Here is a 26,740-nt window from a genome sequence, read left to right on the forward strand (position 1 = left end):
AATACAAATAATCAACAATTGACTAAATCAAACTGTACATACAAACCTCTAATCAACTCAAGTTTAGACAGCATTTTTATGACTCCTGTTACTGTCTCTGAAGTAAAAAACATCGTAAGAGAGTTTAAAAACAAAAAAAGTACAGGTTACGATAAAATACCAATGACATTAATTAAATCCAGTATAGACTTTATAGCTGAACCTCTTGCCCATATAATAAACTTAATGTTTGAAACGGGAATATTTCCAGATGATCTGAAAAAAGCTCTGGTAAAACCTCTCCACAAAAAAGGACCAAAGGACGAACACGAAAATTACAGACCTATAGCATTATTACCTAACTTTTCTAAATTATTCGAGAAGATAATAGCAAAAAGGTTAACAGCATATTTAAATAAAAATAATATCTTAAGTACTAACCAATTTGGATTCCAAAAAGGAAAAAATACAACAATAGCTATATATAACATTTTACAGAAAATATGGACAGATATTGACAATAAAAAAACCTGCATTGGATTGTTCCTAGACTTGTCTAAAGCCTTTGACTGTGTGGTACATGACATATTATTAAAACAACTCAATCATATAGGTATACGAGGGAATGCCCTTAATCTTTTAGAATCTTATCTGACAAACAGATTTCAAGCGACAATCTTAGACACATATGATGAAAATACTAAGACAATCAAGCAGGTGCAGTCTAATTTTGAAAAAATAATTCTAGGCGTACCGCAAGGCAGTGTATTGGGACCTCTCCTATTTCTGATATATATCAATGAGCTTCCCTTAATAGCCAGTCACCTGTGCGTTATGTATGCTGATGATGCCTCAATATTTATATCTAAGGAGGGATTGGATGATGGTGGTTTTGTTGATGAAATATACAATACGCTAAATAGGGTTATAAATTGGTTAGCATCTATAAATTTGAAAGTAAATTTAGGAAAGACCAAATTTGTTGAATTTAAGAACTACAAAAAAGAACCACTACAATTTAATGTTAATATAAACGGAACGAAAATTGAACAAGTTAGTGATACACGATTTTTGGGAGTCACTGTTGATACAAATTTAAATTGGAAAGCACATATCGAATCCATTAATAAAAGAATCTCTAGTAGTTGTTATGCTATCTCAATATTGACAAATATATCATCAATTGACGTTGCGAAAAACGCTTACTATGGATATGTGTACCCCCTCTTGACTTATGGCATAATTTTTTGGGGTAACTCTGTAAATGTTGAGTCCACTTTTATACTCCAAAAAAAATGTCTGCGTATTATGTATAATATAAATAAATATGTATCATTAAGAAATGTATTCAAAGACTATAAATTCTTAACTGTGACGTGTATATATATACTAGAAATATGTGTTTTTGTCAAAGACCATAAATATTTGTTTTGTAAAAAAAGTGATACTAAGCACAATCTACGTTCGCAACATAAATATAATATGTGTGTTGTAAAACCCTCTAGTTACATTTATGAAAAAAGTACATACGTAACTGGAATAAAAATATTCAATCGATTGCCAAATAATATAAAACAATTAGAGGGAATCAAATTTAAACGAACGCTCAAAGACTGGTTATTTGACAAATCTTTTTATAATTTAAATGAATATTTTAATGTAATGTAATGAATAATTTTATAATAACTGACATTGCAAAATAATAATCCAATTAATAATTAATTATGTTTTTGACAATTTATATTGTACGTCCGAAATGGATAAATTGTGTACTTTAGCATTATGTGCCTTTTATGTAACACCACTGTATCAACACAATTAACAATAAATGCTTATCTTATCTTATCTTATCTTATTTGTAATATTATTCATGGAAAATTGAGATGGGATATAATAATCGTTGTAATAAGAATGGAGAACTGGTTTGGTGCTTAATGGGAAATAAGGTGGTTTGATCACTTCCATACTTGTTACTACAATCACAGTACAGTCTAATAATTTCTGTTTCATTCATAAAAAAATACGAGTGTATTTTAATATAACTCATTTATTTGAATGCAGTCAGGCTGCTTTAGATTAACTCACAATTCAAATATACTCTAGCATTGCACCGAGAAAGTTAATTACGCTATTTTACTGTCTCTACCTCCCTTCAAACCTTCTCCTAAACAAATCAGTTTAATTAATTATAACAAGTAGTACCTATAGATCCTCACACTAGACCGATATCGATATTTGTGGATGAAGTATCAAACTTTACTTAAATAATAATTGTAATATCTTTGATTCTTGTTCTTAGTCAGGCACTCTTGTCAGAGTGGTCGTGGTTGCGCTGACGAGGTACATGGTGGGGTGATGTCATCTTCGAGGGTAGCTCTCCTGGCGATGTGCTTCCATTTCTGACGGTTAGAGGCGTCGCGAGTACACTAGACCATGGTGGACTCAGTGGCCTTTGATGCCAAATAAATATTTTTTCTTTCTTTCAAATACGCCAGTTTTATAAACAGCCAGTAACTTCCGTCACAATTATATCGTTACAGTCCATACGTACTTATTATATGTTTTTTACGTGTGCTATGATTAGAGGCATACTTCCCTCTCGCGTGCGGTCAGTTGCGCGGGCCCCTATTACGGGGAAAGTGTCATTGATATGTTAAAATAAAACGGCTGTGAAAGCGCTGACGTCATAAGATTCACAATTGGAATAATCTCGCGTATTATTTGCTCTGAATGTAAAGACTAAAGCACGTCAAGCGACATATTGAGGATCTTATGTAGTTGTCTTAAGGAGGATTTTGGAACAAAAAATTGTAATCAGATGTGATGTGGTCTGGACAATTAAAGACGTTTAAGCGTCTAGCTATACATAGGAGGATTTGATTCAGTTGTCTTAAGGGGGCTTTTGGAACAAACATTTGTAATCTGATGTGATGGTCTGTACAATTAAAGACGTTTAAGAAAGTCGAAAGATTAAAGTAAGCTTATTAAGATTGCAATTACGAGTATTCATTGCAAATCAGCGGGTTTTCCTCTTGTACAGCTTAAATCCTGCGATTAGGTTTAATTCTACATTAATAAACAGCTTTTACCGGCTAAATAAGACAGATCAATTATATTTATCATGTCGTTTGTATAAAAAATAAAATGATTTGAATGGAATTTCGGGCATATTTACATAACAGGTATACATAATTAAGTGGAACCTGCAACTCATTGCAGCCTCAAATATTTAGGCTACTTCCTAAAACATGGGATGACATTAGCATACAAAGAGCCTCGCCCTATTGTTGATTGATCTGTCAAGCTAGAGTGTTATCAGTGTAACAAGCGCCGGATAATCAGAAGCTAAAGTCAAGGTCGTAAGAAGCCGAAAAAATTAACAATGACTGTTTTGGTATTCAGCTCCTTGTAAGCCTATTTTGTCGCATATTTTGTCTAGTTTTTAGGGTTCTGTATAACTACGTTGTCAGTTGAAAAAATTTCATATGAATACCTACTCTTCCTTGCTACAAAAATAAGATATCTCTGATAGGATTAAAGAAGAAATCAATGGAAGGATGGAATGAGGAGTTCAGTTAGTTTTCAGACCCTTTCGAACATACTAATTTTTCTGCATAACCCGAAAGTTCAGTGGCCGAGAGTGCCTTATGGCATTAAGTTCGCCTTATGCTCTATTTTTGGAATTAAAGTATAAATAAACTAGCTTTTGCCCGCGGCTTCACCCGCGTGAAATTTAGTTTGTCACAGATCGTCATAAATTATAGCTTATATGTTAATCTGGGTTATAAAAAATAATACTGTAAAGGTTCATCAAAATCCGTTCAGCAGTTTTTGTGTGAAAGAGTAACAAACATCCAGACATCCAGACATCCAAACTGTCGGATTTATAATACAGTGTGAGTCACGTTAAAGTGTACATATGAAAATAGATAAAACTAGACCTGATTTTATCGACAAAAAAGAGGTCAAAAAATTTTTGAGATTTTTTTTTAATTTTTTATAGAATTTTTTTTCTTCCAATTACTTATTGTAAAGAAAACGTAATAACTTTTAAACTAAGCGGTATATCCTGATAAAATAAAAACAGTAATAATGCTAAATAACAGGCAATACTAGAAAAATACATAAAATACACAAAAAAGGCCAAAAAATAATAAAAAATTATACTTTTCGAAAAAAATCTGCTTAAAAATTCGTGTTTTTTTGGTAATTTGATAAATTTCTCCAAAAAATGCCCCTATAACCGGTGGTTTTTATTACTTTGTATTATTTTCTATCGTATTATCTTTGTAAAACCAAAAATCGCATGTCTCTATCCCTATCACAACATTTGCTATGATCGTTTGAACAAAGGCCTGCCACAACATTATTCTCCGCTACAGGTAGAGACAATTTTAATTTTAACTAAAATGCTTATTTTACTTCGAAATCTTTTGTTTTTATTTGAAATCTAACTTGTCTTTATCAAAATTACAAATCTAGAGCCATTTTCAGTTTTGTTGTTAACGAAGCGTTGAACGGCGCGCCCGGAGAGGCTTAGTTCAAACGATCATTGCAAACGTTGTGATAGGAATAGAGACATGCGATTTTTGGTTTTACGAAGGTAATACGATAGAGAATAATACAAAGTAATGAAAACTACCAGTTATAGGGGCATTTTTTGGAGAAATTTATCAAATAACCAAAAAAACACGAATTTTTATGCAGATTTTTTTCAAAAATTATCATTTTTTATTATTTGTTGGCCTTTTTTGTGTATTTTATGTATTTTTTTAGTATTGCCTGTTATTTAGCATTATTACTGTTTTTATTTTATCAGGATATACCGCTTAGTTTAAAAGTTATTACGTTTTCTTTACAATAAGTAATTGGAAGAAAAAAAAATCTATAAAAAATTAAAAAAAAATCTCAAAAAATTTTTGACCTCTTTTTTGTCGATGAAAATAGGTCTAGTTTCATCTATTTTCATATGTACACTTTAACGTGACTCACACTGTATAAGTAGAATAAATAGTGCATAGATACCGATTTCTTGATGATGACTTCGGTATATTACTCTGTAAGAGCAAATGTCTGTCAAAATTGAGGATGAGTTGCACCACCTAACTTTGACTGTAATTATAACCATAACCGGTGCTTTTTGTATGGAGTTTGACAGATTTTTGACGTTTGTCAAAGTTAAAGTAAGTTGGTGCAACCCATCCTAAATAAGCTATTTCAACTTTATTAATTTGAAAACACTAGGTATACAAATTACTATTTCAAAATCAGTTCAGCACATCGTAACTCGTTCAAAGCTACAGACAACGCTAATCAAATCCTTTTCCTGCCTAGTCTATTGTTGGATTTAAGTTTAAACTTACATGTCTATTCTCTGTGTGCTAGATGCACTATCTGACAGGGTCAGATCAAATGAGCGATCCAAGGCTTTGAGATGGTGTTAAATTGGATATAGTTCGCTTCAATACTGATGGGTAATCTTGTTAACAAAGATCGACTGACTACAGTGCCCGACAGGGTCGATTATCATAACTCAAAGGTACTGACTGACTGACATAGTAATCTATCAACGCATAGCCCAAACCACTGGGCGGATCGGGCTGAAATTTGGCATGCAGTTAGATGTTATGACGTAGGCATCCGCTAAGAAAGAATTTTACGTGGGCGGCCGCTAGTTCATTTGATAAATATATGGATTAAAAGTTAAAAATTCTGAAGAATATTTTTTTACAGCAATGGATCATGATAATTATGCTTGCACACAGCAATCGTATACTCGTATTATTTATTTATGATAACTATTTGTAGAAAAACAAGGACGTGAATTGCAATTCATTTATTTTCAAGGCTATAGGATAGCGATAATGGCTAACCATTTCCACTCTTCGCTAGACAAAAACTGTTACGTCCGTAATTTTAAAAATAGGGATATCAAGGAAATTGAATGTAGCAGATTATTAGATCAGTATCCTCGGATGTGTCAGTGGTTTTCTAACAAATCGTCGGCATTACGAAATCGGAAGGAGATGTTCGAAATTGACGTAATTTGGAGTTTTGGCGATTCCATTGTCTGCTTATAGCACAATAATGATGCCTAATGCTGTATTTTGTCGGTCAGTGCCAGTTTAACATATTAGAAGACTGGCGGATTAAAAAAACGTAATAGGAACCACTTATTTTCTTTTATTTCATTTAAACTTTTGCGTAGGCTTTGCTCGTGTGCAGGTACATAGAGAATCTTATAGATAGACGTTTATGTATTAGACATAGCCGAACGGTGATCTTGATAAATCGACTCGTCATCCGAGTAACGCGGGATCGATTATTGTACTCGATTAGAATCTATACTAATATTATAAAGCTGAAGAGTTTGTTTGTTTACTTGAATTTGAAAAATTATTTCAGTGTGAGATAGCCCATTTATTGAGGAAGGCTATAGGCTATATACCATCACGCTACGAGTAATAGGTGCAGAGCAAAAATTAAAAATGTTGCGATAACGGGTTTTCACGCGTACGAAGTCGCGGGCACAGCTAGTAATCACAATAATTGTGGTGAACCCACTCGTAACACAAGCATTTGGCTTTTCACGAGGGGTTAACAGGACTATTAGTAATTTATTTTTACAAATTACTAGAATAAGAATAAGAATAAATTTATTACTGTATAAAACTTAGCCTAAACACATACAAGTTTGGTTTCAATAAAATTAAGGTTAGTGTGCGAAAGTAATTAATGATACCTAAACTAAGCAAAATTTATTGCCTGAATCTCATTACATATTCTTAAAAAAAAGACATACCTATATCACAGAAAAAGATGACGATACTTTACTCATTTGAACCTTACCTTTTTTACTTTTTTAATAAGAGTTATTAATGCCGTGGGGCATTGTTATTAAAACGCGTGCTCAGTCTCAGATAATTACAGCCTAATCGCTTAATTACGGTGGGCGCTAATGAGGTCTCTGTGTCATAAACGATCATGGTGTCTTAGCACCATTGCATGGGGCTGAGGTGTCTAATTATAGTAACATGGTTTTTACGGATGGTGAGACATTAAGGTAAATACTGATATCGTAAGCAGTTGTGATAGGGGCTATTTTGTAACGTAAATGTATAGTTTGATATGCTGTTGATTTGACCTATTAAAAAAACAACGCAAAACATACAGAAAATCGTATAAATTTTATGGAATGCATTGATTTAAAATATTTTAGCCGTTGACTCTTGTTGTCGTGATACTTAGGCTCAGTTGCACCACCTAACTTTAACGTTAACTTTTGCTTTTTGTATGGAGTTTGACAAATTTTTGATGTTTGTCAAATTCAAAATAAGATAGTGTAACCCAGCCTAAGTAGTGGATTGATCGGAGACGCTATCCCTAGTTCATAAAATTAACAAATCTCTGATTTGCGTGTTTATTACACATTTTATGATTAGAGACTAGGAAAATTTACGACAATATACATACCTATCCCGTAGTTCCTTTTTCTATCTTCTTCATTCATTTTACAAACTCTACCTTCTTTTTTCTTTTCCTTAGCCTTTTTTCCTATTATTTTAAAAACTACCATGTTGTTGTATTACATTATAGTTTCACTAATTATTTAACACTTTGAGGACCAGTGCCCCAATCGGACACATGGCCAAGGAAGTAGCAGCTTCCCTTTGCGTGCGTGCGCTTGTCACGAGAGGCCAGGTTATTAATATTCATGAGTTTATGTACCATAGAGAGTATCAAACCTAACTATGCAGAATAAATAATAAATTAATAAAGTGATAAAGTTTTAGAGAAATTAATTGAGTTACACGGCGGCGTTTAGAGATGTTATATGCATTTTGCATGTATAATTAATTGAAAATTGCTAGTCTTTTCTTTGGTATCGTAGTCAATACCGGAATCAACAGGGCTGTAAAACTGGTAACTAAAAAACTACTTAATGCTGGACGCAAGCCGCTACGCCTACCAACCGGGCAGCATGGAAAGCATTGGGGGAGACCTATGTTCAGCAGTGGACGTCCTATGGCTGAGATGATAATGATGATGATGATGATGATGATGACTACTTAATGTAAATGTTGACACTTTTCCTGTAACTTTCATGAAAGTACCGAATAAATTAAGGCTCTAGCCTCAGTTGTGCAAATTTCAAAAGCCATGTATGCACTTGAATTATTTCGAAAATTTGCGCAAGTAACCGGTTGCCGGTATTATTGATAACTGGAGCAATGCATGGCGTTCCGAAATTTGGCACAACCCTTACATAAGTGGTATAGATCAGTGTAATATGCGCGAACGCAACGAATTCTGCCATAGTGCGAAGTTGAGGCAGAAGATCTAAGTCGTACAAATGTTTATAATCACTGAAAAATAAGTAATTTTAATTTTAATCAGCTTAAAAAATAATTTTAATATTTAAATAAATTATAATTTTATTTAGTAAAAGTCAATATTATATTAATTGAGATATTATTATTAGTTTCAAGCGTACATCATGTTCTACATCTAGTTAATGTACTCATACAAAACTAATGAGGTAATGTCTTTTTCTTTGTGATTAAAATTTAAATGAAAAACATTTAAATATAAAATTATTTCTTAGTATTAAATAAATAAATAATAACTAACGTATGTTATTATTAAACTGACTACTTTATTTGTATACGTGATACCTTCAAAGCTAGCAAGTAAATAAATAAGCGCATACCTACAAAACTTTTTTTTTAATATGAAATACTCCTCTAACTACACTGTGGCACCATTTTACGGAAGCTTGGCGTGTTAGCGTGTGAGTGCTAATCGTTAAGTGGCTTGCTAACAAACTGTTTGTTGTGTGCAGTGTGTGAAGGTCATTCAACATTATGAGTAGATTTGGAGTTTAAATTTTTCGAATTATTGTATAAATATTTGAGAAAGTGCTGGAGGTTTTGACAAAGTATTTTATACCTACAGAGAGATGAAATATGTTTCATTCTTTATTCTTCATGTGAGTTTGAATATGATTTACATACGCTTTGTCCAGCAGTGGACGTCATTTGGCTGAATCGAACGAACGCTGTCCGATTATCACATTTTTGGCGATCTTATTTTAATGACAATAAATACTTTTTTTTAAAATCAGTCTTATTAGAAAAAACAATTTTTTGCAACTTGCTACTCATTTGCCAACAAAATAGGTAATATTATTACGTGAATAATAATAATTAAAAGCAGTACAATACTCTACATTGTAATAAATATTTGTAATATTAAATTGATTGCACTAAATAAAGTTTCGGTCAATGTCTTATATCTACATTAATTTTAGTAGTAAAAAATCAATTAATGTAGATATTTCACGTGACTAAGTAAAAATGCTCAATCCTTATCTTTTGGAAAAGAAATAATTTAACTTTCTTAACATCCTGTAATACAGTAACATGGCGAGAATTTCATGAGAAATATCTCTCATTGTAAAGTGGTTGTGACGGACGCCACGGACGGTAGTATAATCTACACTAATATTATAAAGAGGAAAACTTTGTTTGTTTGTTTGTTTGTTTGTTTAGTTGTAATGGATAGGCTCAAAAACTACTGGACCGATTTTAAAAATTCTTTCACCATTCGAAAGCTACATAACTCACGAGTAACATAGGCTAAATTTTATTTTGGAAAACAATAGGGTCCCGTAAAATATTTGGGATTTTCATAAGACGTGGAAAAGCGCCATCTATCGTCATTGCTTAAAATCTTCTTGCGCCTGACAAACATTTTTGAGGTACGTAAATATTCATGAAGGCAAAGCTGTCAAACGCCATCTATCGATCGACATCATTAGTAAATTAATAACTAAACTACATGTACATGTACTATGAATATCGCTGTTCGTAAATAATATTGAAAATTTAATAAATAAAGATATTTTATGTAATTGAACCATTCACTGTATGTACCTATTTGAATCATTCACTGTGTTTAAACGAGCAAGTCAAAGTGTTAATTAGTGACTTTTTACAAACTTCCTTGCAAATTCTTACTATGTGCCGCCATCTACCGAGATGAATATTAGGGTACGGTTCAGCGGCGGACAAATGGGATGGGCGCGTGGGCGATTGTAGTTAAATGGGATAAGAATTATGTACTTCGTTTTTATTTTCTGTATGTAATTTGTTAATTTTTTGGTAGGGTCTTTCTTTATTACTTAGGTTGCTAGGTACTTACTTATTTGATTTTAATGATAATTACTATAGGTACGTATAATTTTAGTAGAAAGAAAGGTAATTGAATGACTAAGTGACTCACTCACTCATCACGAAGTCTCAGAAACTACAAGTCTCAAAAGAGTTCTCATAGGGGTTAATGGTCTATTCCACGTGGCTTTGACCACCAAGATGATCAAAGTGGACTCCAGTTAAATTATTTTTTTAGTGTTCTTTGATCACCTATAAATAAATCATACCTCTGAATTATCACATACATGTCCAATTTGTTTATTGCGGTTTTTAGAAAATATCAAAAATGTTACAAAACAAAATATTATTATGTAGTACAACAATTGGACATGTGACTCAATTCAGAGGAGGTGTATTTTTGTTTGTAGATGATCAAAGGACACTAAAATAATAATTTAACTAGAGTCCACTTGGCTCACCCAGGACATCGTATCCGTGGGTGATCAAAGGCACAGAATAAATTCAAAGGACACTAAATTGTCGCTGTAAGTCCACTTTGATCACCTGGCTGATCAAAGCCAGGTGATCAAAGTGGAATACACCTCCTTTTAGAACGTAGGTAGTCACTAAGACGAAAGGAAAATTCAACCCTTATGGGAGTTAAAAAGGGGGTTAGAAGTCTGTATTGCAGTCCTCGGTTTTTAAAGTAAGAGACTTGAAAGTTAAAATGTATGCTCACTATGATCTCTAGATATTGTGGAGGTGTACATTCTGTACATAATATACTGTTCGGTACACTGTGGTACTGTGTACACATCGGTTTGCCGACGATATTGTGGTCATGGCAGAATCGTTGGAAGATCTTGGACCAATGCTCGAAGACCTTAATCGATTTTCCCAACAGGTAGGCCTGAGGATGAACATGGACAAAACGAAGCTTATGTCAAATGTCCATGTTGCGCCCTACCCAGTTTCAGTTGGGAGCCCAATTCTCGAGATTGTCGACAAGTAGGTAATAGGTATGTCTACCTCGGACAAACGATCCAGCTAGGTAGGTCCAATTTCGAGAAGGAGGTTAATCGTCGAATGCAACTCGGCTGGGCAGCGTTCGGGAAACTACGCAACATCTTTCCGTCCAAAATACCTCAATGCCTGAAGACTAGAGTGTATAACCAATGTGTGTTACCAGTGATAACTTATGGCTCGGAAACGTGGCCTCTCACTATAGGCCGTATACAGAAGCTCAGTTGCACAGCGTGCTATGACGAGAGCTATGCTTGGTGTTTCTTTGCGAGATCGAATCAGAAATGAGGAGATCCGTAAACGAACCAAAGTCGCTGACATAGCCCAACGGATTAGCAAGCTGAAGTGGCAATGGGCAGGGCACATAGTACGCAGAACTGATGGCCGATGGGACAGAATGGTTCTGGAATGGAGGCCGCGTACCGGAAAACGTAGCGTGGGACTTCCACCTACAAGGTGGACCGACGACATCATAAAGGTAGCAAGGAAGCGCTGGACGCAGGCCGCTTCCAATCGATCAACATGGAAAGCATTGGGGGAGGCCTATGTTCAGCAGTGGACGTCCTATGGCTGAAATGGTGGTGGTGGTGGTGGTACATATACTGAAAATGTATCATTAGAAATCAACCACGGGGGCTAAGGAGATAAAAGGAGGGTTGGAAGTTTATATTATGAAAGTCCTATGTGTTTAAAGTAAGAGAGTTGAAATTTAAAATGTATGCGCTATAGATGCTAAGAGCGGATTTTACGAAACTCCACCCCTAATGGAGTAAAACGAGGTCCACGCGTACGAAGTCGCGGGCGGCCGCTAGTTTTGTTATATAGAAAGCTGTCACAAAGCAATTTGCAGTTAAAGCAATTAAATATAAATTACACACTTGCTTTTTGCTCTTTGGGGTAAAGTTTAACAAAAACTGACTGTAAAATTATTTTAGATGTTTTTAAATATTGTCCGTTTGGACTAAACTTTCTGGGAGGTGTATTTTGCCAATGTCGCGCTAACTTATTGATAAAGTATGACTATGGATGGAGTCGTACATGGGTGTTGTAGATCTTTTGTTTTTGCATCAATTCAAGTATTCCCTTCCTTAAGCATGTTTTGAGAAAGTGAATTATACAGTAGAGGAATCCCTTGTTTTGAATAAGAGTAATAGCTAAGCTATTTGTAACTTTATTTAACCAAAACCTGTTGAATGTTACGTTATATTTTAAAACTTTCTGCCAGAACCCAGGACACAATCACGAAAGCGTGATTGTGTCAAAAATGGGAACAATGTCGATCAAGATCTCACGAATGATCTAGACTGTTTCTTTGACCCTGATCCGACAGTTGTCTAATTACATTAATAGTTTTGTATCGCGCGCGTGAATCTAATGTTTATCTTCTGTGATACAGTCAGTCATAAATATGTATTTCTTGTGAAGTCTATTATCAAAATTAATTTAAAATCTTTTACAAATCTTGGGACGCTTCGTCAGTAACTAGTATTTTATTTAGCCCTTCAATTACAAGTGACCACATAATATAAATCAATTTTTACCGCGTTTTCATGCGACTACAAGGGTTCCAGGGATTATGCAAATTTAAGAGGTTTTTTTTTTAAATTGCTTTATATTATTATTATCTACGTATATTATTATGTAACGCCCCTGGGTCTGCGGGTGTCTATGGGCGTCGGTAATCACTTACCATCAGGTGATCCGTCTGCTCGTTTGCCTCCTATCACATAAAAAAAAAAATATTATCTACATAGGTACCTTGATTACTCATTGTGTATTATTATGTCATGTCTGCTAGCTCACTAACTTTAAAAACACTATCTCCGATACTATCTACCTTTCAATATCAAGATGCATTTCTTGAAGTAATTTTAATTTTGTTTAACTGGCGGCTCATAGCAATGGCTACACGGCTGACCCTCGAATATTTGCCTTTAATTTTAGTACTGTTGCATTTAGGGGACTGTACCACGAGTGGGGTGCAACAATTATTCCATTACGTCAGGCGTGTCGTCGCTCTATAAAGCAAGCCGGTCAACGAAAGCGGTGCAGTTGCAACAGATATGCACTGACTGTACACTGCGTTCTGGGTAATTGTGAGGGAACATGGTCGTTACGTTGTTTGTTCAATTGCTTTGGTTATGGTTTTGTGCTGTCTCTGGTCTAGTTACAACTATTGGAGCAGTAATAGGGAGGGACCAACGTAACTCACGAGCCCTCAAGAAAAAGAAATCATGCTGAAAGATGGCATACGTAAGAACCTGCCCTTAGAGGTAGAAACTGTTAAAAAATAGAAAACAGCTATTTACTTTGTGAAATCAAATCAAAAGCACTAAAAATAATAATATATTATAATATTATGTGTTTTGTAAATACGTAGTTTAGCTACTCGTATATGTATTTATTGCATAATCATAAAATATGAAGTATAACATCATTTACCGAATTTTCAATTACTCTTAATTGACTGAAAATTCGGTAAATGATGTTATAATATTTTTAAATTTTACACACAATATTTTTTTTACATTTATTTAACATAATTCCTGGAGTAACTTAATTAAATAAATAGATGGGTTTGCGTGACTAATCGTAAATTATTGCTCCAATTTTCGCTGTCACCTAAATATTCATAGCTCCTGCCAATCATTCGCACTTAAGTTATTCACAACTAAATTCCACAACTAATTCACCCATTAACGTGGCTGACTGTACACACAGTGCGTTTGCAAAAGTAATTGGGGGGTAAATGGTGCATGATTTAATCTGATTTGATTGTTGCACATTGCAATGGACATAAATAGCTGAAAATATTAGTCATTATTGATTTTGCAGCTCGATGTAGATTCAGGATATGACAGCATAAATATAAATATTTATGCTGTGTAGGTAAATTTACCTACCTAGAAGAAATTCTTTGTTTTTGTGCAGGTTTTAACTTAAATCTCACTTTGCCTTCAAATGTAATGGAAGTTTAAATTTCAATACAACTTTTATCATTCAATAACTTTCTTCTATTAACGCGCATCATTTATTATTATACTAGCTTTTGCCCGCGGTTTCACTCGCCTGAAAGTTAGTTCGTCACAGATCGTCATAAATTACAGCCTATTATTCTGGGTTATAAAAAATAATACTGTAAAGTTTCATCAAAATCCGTTCAGAGTTTTTGCGTGAAAGAGTAATAAACATCCAGACATCCAAACTTTCGCATTTATAATATTAGTAGGATTACTTGCTTTTATATGTTTATCATAATAGAAAAAAACTTAGTAACTAAAAGAGAAAATTATATTCATTCGTTTATTATTCAAATCAAGCTATGTAGATATGTGATAAGTGTGCACAGTGAACATTTCTAACATAAAAAGATCATGATTAAATTAATACGAATCATCATCATCATCAACAGCCCTTTACAGTCCACTGCTGGACTATGAGCCTCCTCCACTATAGTGGAGGGTTTTGCCATAATCCCCACGCTTGGCAGGCGGGTTGGATTAATACGAATATTGATTTTGAAAATCAATTAGTACGTGGCTTAAAGCGGAATATCAATACGAGTGAACTTTAATAAAAAATCATTATTATCACCAACATAACTGGAATCCGATATGGCAGTCTGTGTTGTTTCTTTTTAAATATCAACCGACGAAAACGAAAGTGACGCGGTGAGAGCTTCTGGGATTGATGGGTCTGACTTTCATGATGTATTTTTACGATAGCGAGGTCTGTATCCCATTACACAGTGGGGAATTTTGTTTCCATGTCTTTTTGCCACTTATGTAGAGTGGTAGAGGACCAGCATTGGACAACATCAAACTCTTAGAGTAAGCGCACACCGTTGATTTTTAGTTGGCCGATAGTTGTGCCCGATTTTAATTTGTATGAAGAATCGGCCAAATCGAATCGGCGTAGTGTGCGCACTCCCATACATGCCCATACTGATCAACTGCCCGACTAAACTATCGGCCGACGAAAAATCAATGGTGTGCGCCTACTCTTAACAATTTATCTTCCTCATCTTTGAAAGCCGCAATTTTCTGAGATTATAAAAAATATGGCCTAGCATTTCAAATTCGAATTAGATACATTTCAGTAATAAAAAAAAATACAAATGACATTATTTTGTTTTTTTTTTGGTTGTGATATCTTAATATTGACAGTTATTTTCGTGTGTCTTTACAACAACCTACTTATGTTTTAAAATTAGAATTTTATGCGTTTATTTTTATGATTATTATTTATTTTACCTGGGCAGCGCAGGACCGTTCTTTGTGGAAAACCTTGGGGGAGGCCGTTGTCCAGCAGTGGACGTCATTTGGCTGAAACGATCGAAGGAACGAACGATTTATTTTAATTGACTGTTATTATGGAAACTAAATCTACTTTTATGCTTGTTGCAGCGCAGCATGCGGATTAGTGTGTGGTGCAGCGCTGCGCTCGCGCTGCTTGCCGTCGCCAGCGCCCTTCGGACCACACAGGTGAGTCATTACTATACAAACAACGCGAATATTATTGGCAGGTAGTTGCTAAGGATTGGTCCGTGATGATGGCAAGAGACCTGATGGTCTCACTCTGGTTCCCTGGGAACGGGGACGGGCTTTAGTTTGAGACGCTACATGTGTCGATACTTTAGCCCCTTCCCACCTCAGGGAATCAGTTGCTAAAGCTGGGGCTGCAGCAGAGTCGGCTGAGTTAGCCAAACGGCGCAAATATGAGTCACTTTCTAATGACTACATATTTGCGCCTTTTGGTGTCGAGACCTTCGAACCTTGGGGACCGAATGCTAAATTACTGTTTCGGACCATTTCCCCTAAATTAATTAAAATTTCGGAAAATCTAAATGCTGGCTCTTTCCTTGCACAAAGGCTTAGTATTGCCATTCAGCGAGGAAATGCAGCCAGCATTCTCGCCTCTTTGCCTCACGGACACACTTTTATTTTTGAGTAAAATAAGTTTATATTTTTATTTTGTTTAGAGTTAAGTTTGCCTTAGTTTAAAAAAAAAATATTCTGTTTATTGTAAATAAAATTGGGCCCCCTTAATTGATATTTATTGTCCGTGGTGCATAATCTTTTCTTAAAGGTTTTAAACCTTTGTCATCTGTCATCCGCTTTGCAATGGAGGGAAGTAGAACCCTAATTTCGAAGTCCCCTATGTTCTTCTGATTAATTTCGTTGCGGATCCAATGACAGTTTAACTTTCCCCCGGGACAAACTTGACCTTCATTGGTTGGGTTTTTGTGGCGGTAAAGCTGTAGATCCTGGCTACACAGGAGTTGCAGTGGTGGGAACGAGAGGTGGGAATAGTCCCGAAACAACGCGAAGCTTGTCGACATTCCACCAGCTCGCACTAAACGTTTCGATAACTCTTTTATAATGCGAACAGCTAGGGAGGGACTGGAATTCACTGCCTGCTGCTGTCTTTCTCGGACACTAAATCCGGGTCTTTTTAAGGCGAGAGTGAATAGGCACTTACAGAGCAAATATGCACCATCCTAGACTGCATCTGACATAACACCAGATGTGATTGTGATCAAATACCTGCCTTGTTATCCATAAAAAAAAGCTTGAGAGGAGGTATTCCTAGAAGTGCACCTTTTAATAAAAAGGTTGAAAATGGGTGCGCTTCGTGACGACAATAACCCATGGTGTAAGCATCTGGCTATCAATTCAAGAGCATGCTTACTTGGTCTCCGACAACTACTTGACTATTATAGTGAGTCCACTTCTAACACAAGCATTTACTTTACCTGAAGAGGCCAATGTCAAGCTTTAACGTTTCTTAAATAAATAAAATGGAGCTATTTTTAGATAAAGATCCATGTCGCTTCATTAAGCACAAACTTTTTGCTTTAAAAAGCTTTTGTTCTGTCCCATTCGAATACCTGATAATAATATGTAGAAAGGTTTCAACTTTTAAATACTACCAAACTTTAGATCCATTTCCGCATTTTTAGCTATTTGTCTCTGTTTCTGTTATGACTTATGAGTGAGTGGGATGAATCGTTCCGGAAATACGGAAGCAGATTTAGGAAGTGAGCCATAGAATTGTTGAATCATTCATTTGCTACCAATAAAAACTGTTGAGTTACACCAATATGTCAAAATTATTATTTTAAGATTTGTTCCATAAGATTGTATAATTTGAAAGTTTCATAGCGAGAGGTTAATACGAATAATATTTGCTTCCGTATTAAAAACGGATTGTGGTTCCTAAACCAGCGATGTAACGGTTATTGATGTGTGAGCAAACCTCACATCATGTCTATGTAATGGTTACATCATAATAAATATTGTCCATAGTGATCACTGAGTGATGCAAAATTGGGTTTAGATCAGCACCTCTTACTTTATGTAAGTAGTAATTTAGACTACTTATTTATAGCAAAACAAGTTCATTATCTATGCCAGCAGACATACTACAAGACACGTTGTAGTGATTTACACAAAATATAATTAATATAATATCATAATTTTGGTTCTATATTGGCTCACATAAAATTCTAAATCCTATTCTTTGTCTTACTACCGATTTGTGTTCATAATAATCTCTCTTCATAATTTTATTTTTCATACTTTTTTTATTCATACATTTTTATTACTACCATCGGAGCTCATAACAGTTAGTAATCATAATTTTTTTATCAATACTGTCACTACCAAGAACCATTTAAAATACATAATTTTTATTTTCAGATCTTTTTTCTTCATAACATTCATTGATCATATTGTTTTAATTAATAATGTTGTTACTAAGAACATACTTCAACTCATAATGTTGTTGTTCAGAATAATTTACTTTATAACAGACATACTCGTATCTTTAAAAAAATCATATATAATTTAATAGAGTAGATAAGCATGCAGAGCATGCAGCATGAAAGCAAGCATGCAGCATGCATTGGTATCTCCTCGTCTCCGGCGCTGCGGGATGTGCAGCCCTTCCGCCCTTGCGTAACGAGGCTCAGGCGCCCACGCTTGCTTCCGCAGCTTCGGCTTTTTGGATCGCCATCGGTGCCTTCGGCGCCTCGGCGACCAGCCTCAGCCGCTCCAGCTCACCCGGGCGCCTGAGCCTCGTTACAGCGGGCGAGGGCTGCGCTCCCTCCGCGCCTCCGGCTTTTAAATTACACTCAAAATCAAAATCAAAATCAAAAATATTTATTCAGTTTAGACCACAAGTGGCACTTATGAACGTCAATAGAAAATAATAAAAAAAGAAAAAGGTAGCCCTTATGGGGCACTTTACATGTCTCCTTATCTTTTGGGGTCATATCACTCTAGGGGTAGGGCAGACAAGACTACGTGGAGTCGGTTTTGCAGAGATTCGTTTCTGTCACGTTAGTTTTGTGGCACAAAATATTGCCTGTTTTGGACCAATTCAAATTATTTTAATGTTAAAATACGATTTAGTACGAATATAGACATCATGATTTTCAATAACATGGATAAATACACTTATGACTAATTATGAAAACAAATATTAGGATATACACATTTATGAATATTATAGTTATTTATTCGAATGATTATGAGTTTCGATCATTAGTATAGAAAAATATATGAAAACAAATATTAGTAAAAACTAAGTGTATGATTAGTGATATTATGAATATCAATGATGATGTTTTTAAATATGTAGGTTTTAATTTTTTTATGAAGAATGATCATTATGGTATCAAATTGTATGAGAAATATTTTCGGACCTCCAATGATAGGAATTGAAAAGTTATGTAAGAAAATGCGCTACCCATAATTTTATCATTCACTAGCTTTCCGCCCGCGGCTTCGCGCGCGTGGACTACATTATCTACATATTTTACGGAACCCTATTTTTTTCCAAAATAAAATTAAGCCTATGTTACTCGTGGATAATGTAGCTTTCGAATGGTGAAAGAATTTTTAAAAACGATCCAGTAGTTTTTGAGCCTATCCATTACAACCAAACAAACAAACAAAGTTTTCCTCTTTATAATATTAGTGTAGACAAGAAGTAATACCACAGAATAATAATAAGTACTACGTACAGAAGTTTTACTTCGCGAAGGTATTTAAAAAAAATTATGCTCAATGTCATTAACAATATGGTGTAATTTAGCTTGTCTCAAGAGTCAAGCAAGTTTGTCAAAAGTTTTATTGACAAACGTCAGTGATCGGTACTGCGCCGAAGCTATAGGGCTGACTTCGGTAAAATGATGTGACGTGAGGTGCCAAACTGCAGAAAATGGCGGAGGAAATACATGATTTAGCATGAATTATCATGAATAATATTAACTACTTATTTACCTCTCAGTGTCTTCAGGCAACTTAAAAAAGTACATTCTGTGTTTTTATTATTATTTAGGCAGTTAAATACTGCACAGTATTTAGTACACCATTTTCTTTATTTTTTCCATCATACACAAGAATACGCGTGCGTGAGTCAAAGTTCGCTCGTATGTGAGGCCTTGTCGAATAGTACTCCTGTAGGGGGCAATCGTGCGTGTTTTGTTTTCGATGTAAACTCACGGAGATGAACAGGCCTGGTAATACGCCCAAATTCTATTTGCCCTAACAAAAAAGAAATATAGAGCAAGAAAGTTAGATAATTGCAACGGAACTTTGGCAAAACAAACATGTTAATGGAATTCGTGGACTTGTCAGTTGGCACGCGCGTTTCATGGCCTAAGTGAACAACAGGGTCAGGCTGTTTGCGATTCAATTATACACAAATACCACCTCTATTTCCATAGGCATAAAGTATAATACTTACGTCATAACAAAATTGTTGGCAAACCCTTTAATGTAACACTTGAAACGTTTTGGCAAATGGAATTTGGTTTGCCACAGAATCTATTATTCTGTCTAAATATTAAACTCATTTAACGTGAACTCGATTCTATTCGATATTAGTTTAATGGATGTTGGTTTACCATCGATTTTAATCAATGTCTTAGTTTCAAGAGCTAATTGCAACTTAATAATTTGGACAGGTTTGCTTCATTGATATTTAATAGCATCCAAAATCACTGAAGCGTTCAGTTGTAAAACTGTAACAACGGCCCGGAACATTGTTTTGACAGCTTGGTGTCGGATTCTTGGGCTCTAAATGCATTATTATGAATGTGTATAACGTTCAGCGTATTATAGAGATGACAGCGTATCTTACGAAGTCGTAATAAGTATTATTTTGCTACCAAAAATGTATAGTTTGACGTTATTGTAGTCTATACTTTTTTTTCTCATCGAGTAAGCCCGTCTGGACAGCTGGAGAGTACGCCAAATCCTCCATTTACCTCGGGTAACTTATGCAGTGGATGCTAAATGACTTGACTATGATGATAAAGGTGTACTGATTAATCTTGGAAAAGAATCCTGAGTGTATTGAGGGAGAGAACTTTCTGCGGAGAATACACTTTGTATCTCTCTTCTCTCATCATCATCATTTCAGCCTCAGGACATTCACTGCTGAACATAAACCTCCCCCAATGATTTTCAGAATGACCGGTTGGCAGTGGCCTGCGTCCTTTTAAGTAATTTTATTACTTGTTAAAGACAACTAATAAAATCAAGAGACAAGGGAATTACGTATTATAATATTGTTAAATATGAACCACAGCCAGGCATAATAATTGTGAAACGCGGGCGCACTCGGTCAACTACCAAGGCTATTCGGCGATCGATTTCATACTTAATACAGTGGACACTGTTGCTAGCTCGCTTTAGTATGATCAGGTTCTGTTTGCACTGCGAGTCATTGAGACTTTTGTCTTAACATGTTTGCGACTGAGAGCATATTGTTACCTTTTATGGAATTCATTAAATCAGAGTGTAAAGATTACCTTGATGAATTTTCATTTGGATCGACGCGCCTATTGCTGATTCAATTTTGCAATCTTCCTGTTTTCAGTTGACGATGGCATATTCAACAAAACACTTTGTAACCTGACAATATCTAGTTAAAAACATTTATGTATTTCTGGGACTGGGATTTCATGTATAAACTTAATATCTTTTACCGTTCCATACATCAGTGTTCCTTTAGATTTTCATGTAGGTACTGTTCTATCTCTTGACAAAAAACACGTAATTTACTGGTTATTCAAATGATTTGATTTATTAATGAACCTGATCAAATCTAGACTACTTATTTAAAATTTTCGCCCCTCTGAATCATTGGCTAACTTACTGAATGAGTTGGCAAACAACTAGGTACCTAATATAGGATAGTTGTATTTTTAATCTTATGACAGGTTAGGACACGGTTTTGACACTTTAAAATTATGCAGTTAAAAAATAAATAGATCTATAAAAGATCTTGTATTACTGCACAAGGTCTGTCGTAGGTACTGTCAGCTGGTTATTAATGTAGTAAAAATATGAGTTAAAAAGCATTTAGCCAGCTGTTAATGATTCAGCGCAAGCGCAAGTGTCTACGATAAATGAGATAAATGATACGGTGCATGGACCGGACTGGTCACGTAACAAACTTCATAAATACCTGCACGCATTTATATGGCTGACTTGTGTTTGAAGACTGGACAGTTCGTGTATTAATTTATGTTAACTCTAAGCTAGGTGGATCGACGATCTGGTTAAGGTCGCGGGAAGAACCAGGAAGCATCCAGCGCAGGACCGGGCGTTATGGAAATCCTTGGGGGAGGCCTTTGTCCAACAGTGGACGTCATTTGGCAGAAACGAACGAACTCTTAACTCTAGCTATTCCATATTATGAGGAATGAGGGTTTCCTTAATTGCGTTTACCAGTTGGCGCTAAAGCAGTAAGAGGAATATCGCATTTGCAATCACCAGGTTGGCGCCACTGTCGAGTAAGGTCCTATTACTCACCTGTGGCGCTAACTTAAGATGCAAACTTGACCTTCACTGGTTGGGTTTTTATAGCGATCAAGCTGTAGATCCTGGCTACACAGGAGTTGCAGTGGTGGGAACGAGAGGTGGGAATAGTCCCGAAACTCAAGAAGCGTATTTCAGGAAACCGTCATTTCAATAAAACGTCTGCTAATAGCATTCAATTGCATAAATGTTAATTCCAACTTGCTTGTTTGTAAGATTTGTATATAGATAAGGACATAAACACCTTGATATAAACACTGAAAGGTATCTAGAGTAATGTTTAAAACAAGTTGGCACTAACTAAATGACTCATGCTGGCGAATAAAATTAATAAGTAACACAGGAAATCAATGTGAAACTTTACCGGTTCGTTAACCCAATATGTTAGAAAAAAACATTGAATTTTATTGTCAGCTAATGTTTTTTTTTATAGGAAATTGTTAGTTCAGAATCTAAATATTTCTTATTACAGGATTTTTTTCTTATCACAGAACTGAAATTTCAGTTCAATATTTTAGAGAAAAAATCCTGTAATAAGAAATATTTAGATTCTGAACTAACAATTTCCTATAAAAAAAAACATTAGCTGACAATAAAATTCAATGTTTTTTTCTAACATATTGGGTTAACGAACCGGTAAAGTTTCACATTGATTTCCTGTGTTACTTATTAATTTTATTCGCCAGCATGAGTCATTTAGTTAGTGCCAACTTGTTTTAAACATTACTCTAGATACCTTTCAGTGTTTATATCAAGGTGTTTATGTCCTTATCTATATACAAATCTTACAAACAAGCAAGTTGGAATTAACATTTATGCAATTGAATGCTATTAGCAGACGTTTTATTGAAATGACGGTTTCCTGAAATACGCTTCTTGAGTTTCGGGACTATTCCCACCTCTCGTTCCCACCACTGCAACTCCTGTGTAGCCAGGATCTACAGCTTGATCGCTATAAAAACCCAACCAGTGAAGGTCAAGTTTGCTTCTTAAGTTAGCGCCACAGGTGAGTAATAGGACCTTACTCGACAGTGGCGCCAACCTGGTGATTGCAAATGCGATAGTCCTCTTACTGCTTTAGCGCCAACTGGTAAACGCAATTAAGGAAACCCTCATTCCTCATAATATGGAATAGCTAGAGTTAAGAGTTCGTTCGTTTCTGCCAAATGACGTCCACTGTTGGACAAAGGCCTCCCCCAAGGATTTCCATAACGCCCGGTCCTGCGCTGGCTGCTTCCTGGTTCTTCCCGCGACCTTAACCAGATCGTCGATCCACCTAGCTTAGAGTTAACATAAATTAATACACGAACTGTCCAGTCTTCAAACACAAGTCAGCCATATAAATGCGTGCAGGTATTTATGAAGTTTGTTACGTGACCAGTCCGTTCCATGCACCGTATCATTTATCTCATTTATCGTAGACACTTGCGCTTGCGCTGAATCATTAACAGCTGGCTAAATGCTTTTTAACTCATATTTTTACTACATTAATAACCAGCTGACAGTACCTACGACAGACCTTGTGCAGTGATACAAGATCTTTTATAGATCTATTTATCTTTTAACTGCATAATTTTAAAGTGTCGAAACCGTGTCCTAACCTGTCATAAGATTAAAAATACAACTATCCTATATTAGGTACCTAGTTGTTTGCTAACTCATTCAGTTAGCCAATGATTCAGAGGGGCGAAAATTTTAAATAAGTAGTCTAGATTTGATCAGGTTCATTAATAAATCAAATCATTTGAATAACCAGTAAATGACGTGTTTTTGTCACGAGATAATACACTAAACTAAAGGAACACTACATACAACACTACAGCATGGCAGCCAAAACGTCAAGCCATGAGTACATTATGTAACTCATTAATAAATGTCGCGTTAAGATCCCTGTCTTTCTTATTTAAGTCTAAAGGAATATTATTGTATTGAACGGTAAAAGACATTAAGTTTATACATGTAATCCCAGTCCATAAATCCACTTAACTAGGTATATTGGGACCGCAATTAGATGTTTTGTTGAATGTGCCATCGTCAATATAAAGCAGGAAGATTGCAAGATTAAATCAGCAATAGGCGCTTCGATTCAAATGAAAATTCATCAAGGTAATCTTTACACTCTGATTTAATGAATTCCATAAAAGGTAACAAAATGCTCTCAGTCGCAAACTTGTTAAGACAAAAGTCTCAATGACTTGCAGTGCAAACAGAACCTGATCATACTAAAGCGAGCTAGCAACAGTGTCCACTGTATTAAGTATGAAATCGATCGCCGAATAGCCTTGGTAGTTGACCGAGTGCGCCCGCGTTTCACAATTATTATGCCTGGCTGTGGTTCATATTTAACAATATTATAATACGTAATTCCCTTGTCTCTTGACTTTATTAGTTGTCTTTAACAAGTAATAAAATTACTTAAAAGGACGCAGGCCACTGCCAACCGGTCAATCTGAAAATCATTAGGGGAGGTCTATGTTCAGCAGTGCATGTCCTGAGGCTGAAATGATGATGATGATAGAAGAGAGATACAAGTGTATTCACCGCAGAAAATTCTCTCCCTCAATACACTCAGGATTCTTTTCCAAGATTAATCAGTACGCCTTTATCATCATAATCAAGTCATTCAGCATCCACTGCACGAGTTACCAGATAAATGGAGGATTTGGCTTACTCTACAGCTGGCCATACGGGCTTACTCCATGAGAAAAAAAGTTATAGACTACAATGACGTCAAACTGTACATTTTTGTAGCAATATAGCACTTATTACGACTTTACCGGTTCGTTAACCCAATATTTTAGAAAAAAACATTGAATTTTATTGTCAGCTAATGTTTTTTTTTATAGGAAATTGTTAGTTCAGAATCTAAATATTTCTTATTACAGGATTTTTTCTCTAAAATATTGAACTGAAATTTCAGTTAGTATTTTAGTAGAGTAAAATAGTTCAGAAACTAAATATTTCTTAGAGGATTATGTGAAGGAATACTAAAAAGGTATAAAGCATGTAAAGACAATAAAATATACATGGTCGAGGAGAATCTGATCCAAGAAAAGAGCTTCCTCGTTGTAGATAAAAAATAAGAGAAAAAAATACAGTGAAAAGGATGAGTCTTCCAGTGACTTGGCCCACTTTTAGCTTGGTGTTATTAATAAAACATTGAAGGTGGGCCCAGTCACTGGAAGAAAAATTATTTAAAAATTCAAATCGGCGACTTAGCCCGTGGACCAAGCTAAAAGTGAGCCAAGTCTCAAAAGGATGAGATGACTGAAGTACTTTGATAGGGATTAATTAATCTAAGAAAAACAAACTGCACATCATGCAAACTATGGCAATTTAATAGCTAACAGTCAAATTATTTAAAAAGTAGCTTTCATCATCAAGGCATGAAGGCGTGTGCAAGGTATCGTTCTCTAAACACATATTTTATTACGTCATGTTGCATCTTAGAATCATCATTAAGCCAAACTATAATGCTAAGCGTTAACATGACAAAAATCTCTACCATGCATCAAACCATTACCGACTAATGCAGAAGATAAACCTCAATTAGAATTCCTCAATTGGCCAGTGCTCATCGCTCGAAACCACCGAAGCATGAGCTTGCCAAGCACACACTCATTGTGAGCACAATCTTCGCGTGCCGGAGTCGGCGGTGCGTAAGACAATTATCTGTCCATCGAGAACTGTGGCCGATCGTTAAGCCTATAGAAAGCGAGGTTGACGCCCGCCAAGATTAGTTACGAATACTCGCTTATTACTATTATGATTATGAAATTCTGTGAAAACGTCAATTCGTTTATTTAGTAACAATCGATTTATTATGACGCTGCAAAGGTGTAGAGTCGTTGCGGCCCGAATTTTAAAATCACAGTTTAAACACGACGCTTAATCCAAGCATGAGATGGGTCCAAGTATTGAAATCCAACCAATAAAAGTAATCACATTAGTACCTATGACTGAGTTTAAAACGAATTTTTGGCGTAGTTACAAAATAAGAGTGTCTGAAAACGGTGGCTAACATTCTTTCGCTGATTATTTTTAGATACTCAGCGTTTTAAGTAACTTAATATCATATCCCTTTATGTAGTAGTCACAATCTAATTTTATACAGTGTGGAATTTTGTAATGCCACCTGGAGGGAAAGTACTCTTAATATTGTAGAGAGAAAAATTTACTGAAAGAAAACATTCCTTTATTTTTGAAAAGAAAGAGAACTGCATTCAAAGATTTTCGATTTTTTTTCGAAAATTCACTACCATACCATACAATTTTCTGTTCATAATTCAAATAATTTAAGATTTCATGGTTTTCCTTTCATTTGATTTATCAAGTTTGTTAGAGAGATTTAATCGTTATACTTAACCCTAACGATCGATATTATAATAAAAATACAGGGTATAATTTTTAACAGATTTTAGTTGGTTCGATTCCCGGGTGTGGTAAGCAAATTTTTGGAAATCGTTGAATGCAGTTTTATTTCTTTTCAAAAATAAAGGAATGTTTTCTTTGAGAAAAAAAATATATCTACAATATTAAGAGTACCTACTTTCCCTCCAGGTGGCATTACAAAATTCCACCCTATATAAGGGACCCATCACGGTAATACTCGATAATTGTCGAGCACGAGTACGGTTGCATTAGACATTAAACGAGCGGTTACCAAAGTGCATTGTCGAAAATAACTCAAAATTGACGTGCAATTTGTGTCAAATTGTAAATCTGGCGCATGAATCGAGCGCATCGCAT

General features: G+C 35.2%; 1 protein-coding gene across 16 annotated transcripts in view; it reads left to right on the forward strand.

Annotated features, from left to right (window-relative positions):
* Nucleotides 1-26,740, forward strand: part of LOC135073392 (mucin-2-like) — a 133,030-nt gene that overhangs the window by 19,824 nt on the left and 86,466 nt on the right. For 15 of the 16 annotated variants that reach the window (XM_063967555.1, XM_063967557.1, XM_063967552.1 and 12 more), the window contains exon 3: nt 15,563-15,640. In XM_063967555.1, coding sequence (XP_063823625.1) covers nt 15,569-15,640 — 72 coding nt within the window. In that variant the 5' untranslated portion in view covers nt 15,563-15,568. The remainder of the gene's footprint in view (nt 1-15,562; nt 15,641-26,740) is intronic. The other variant, XM_063967553.1, reaches the window with a different exon arrangement.

Source organism: Ostrinia nubilalis, chromosome 7, assembly GCF_963855985.1.
Source record: "Ostrinia nubilalis chromosome 7, ilOstNubi1.1, whole genome shotgun sequence".
NCBI lineage: Eukaryota > Metazoa > Arthropoda > Insecta > Lepidoptera > Crambidae > Ostrinia > Ostrinia nubilalis.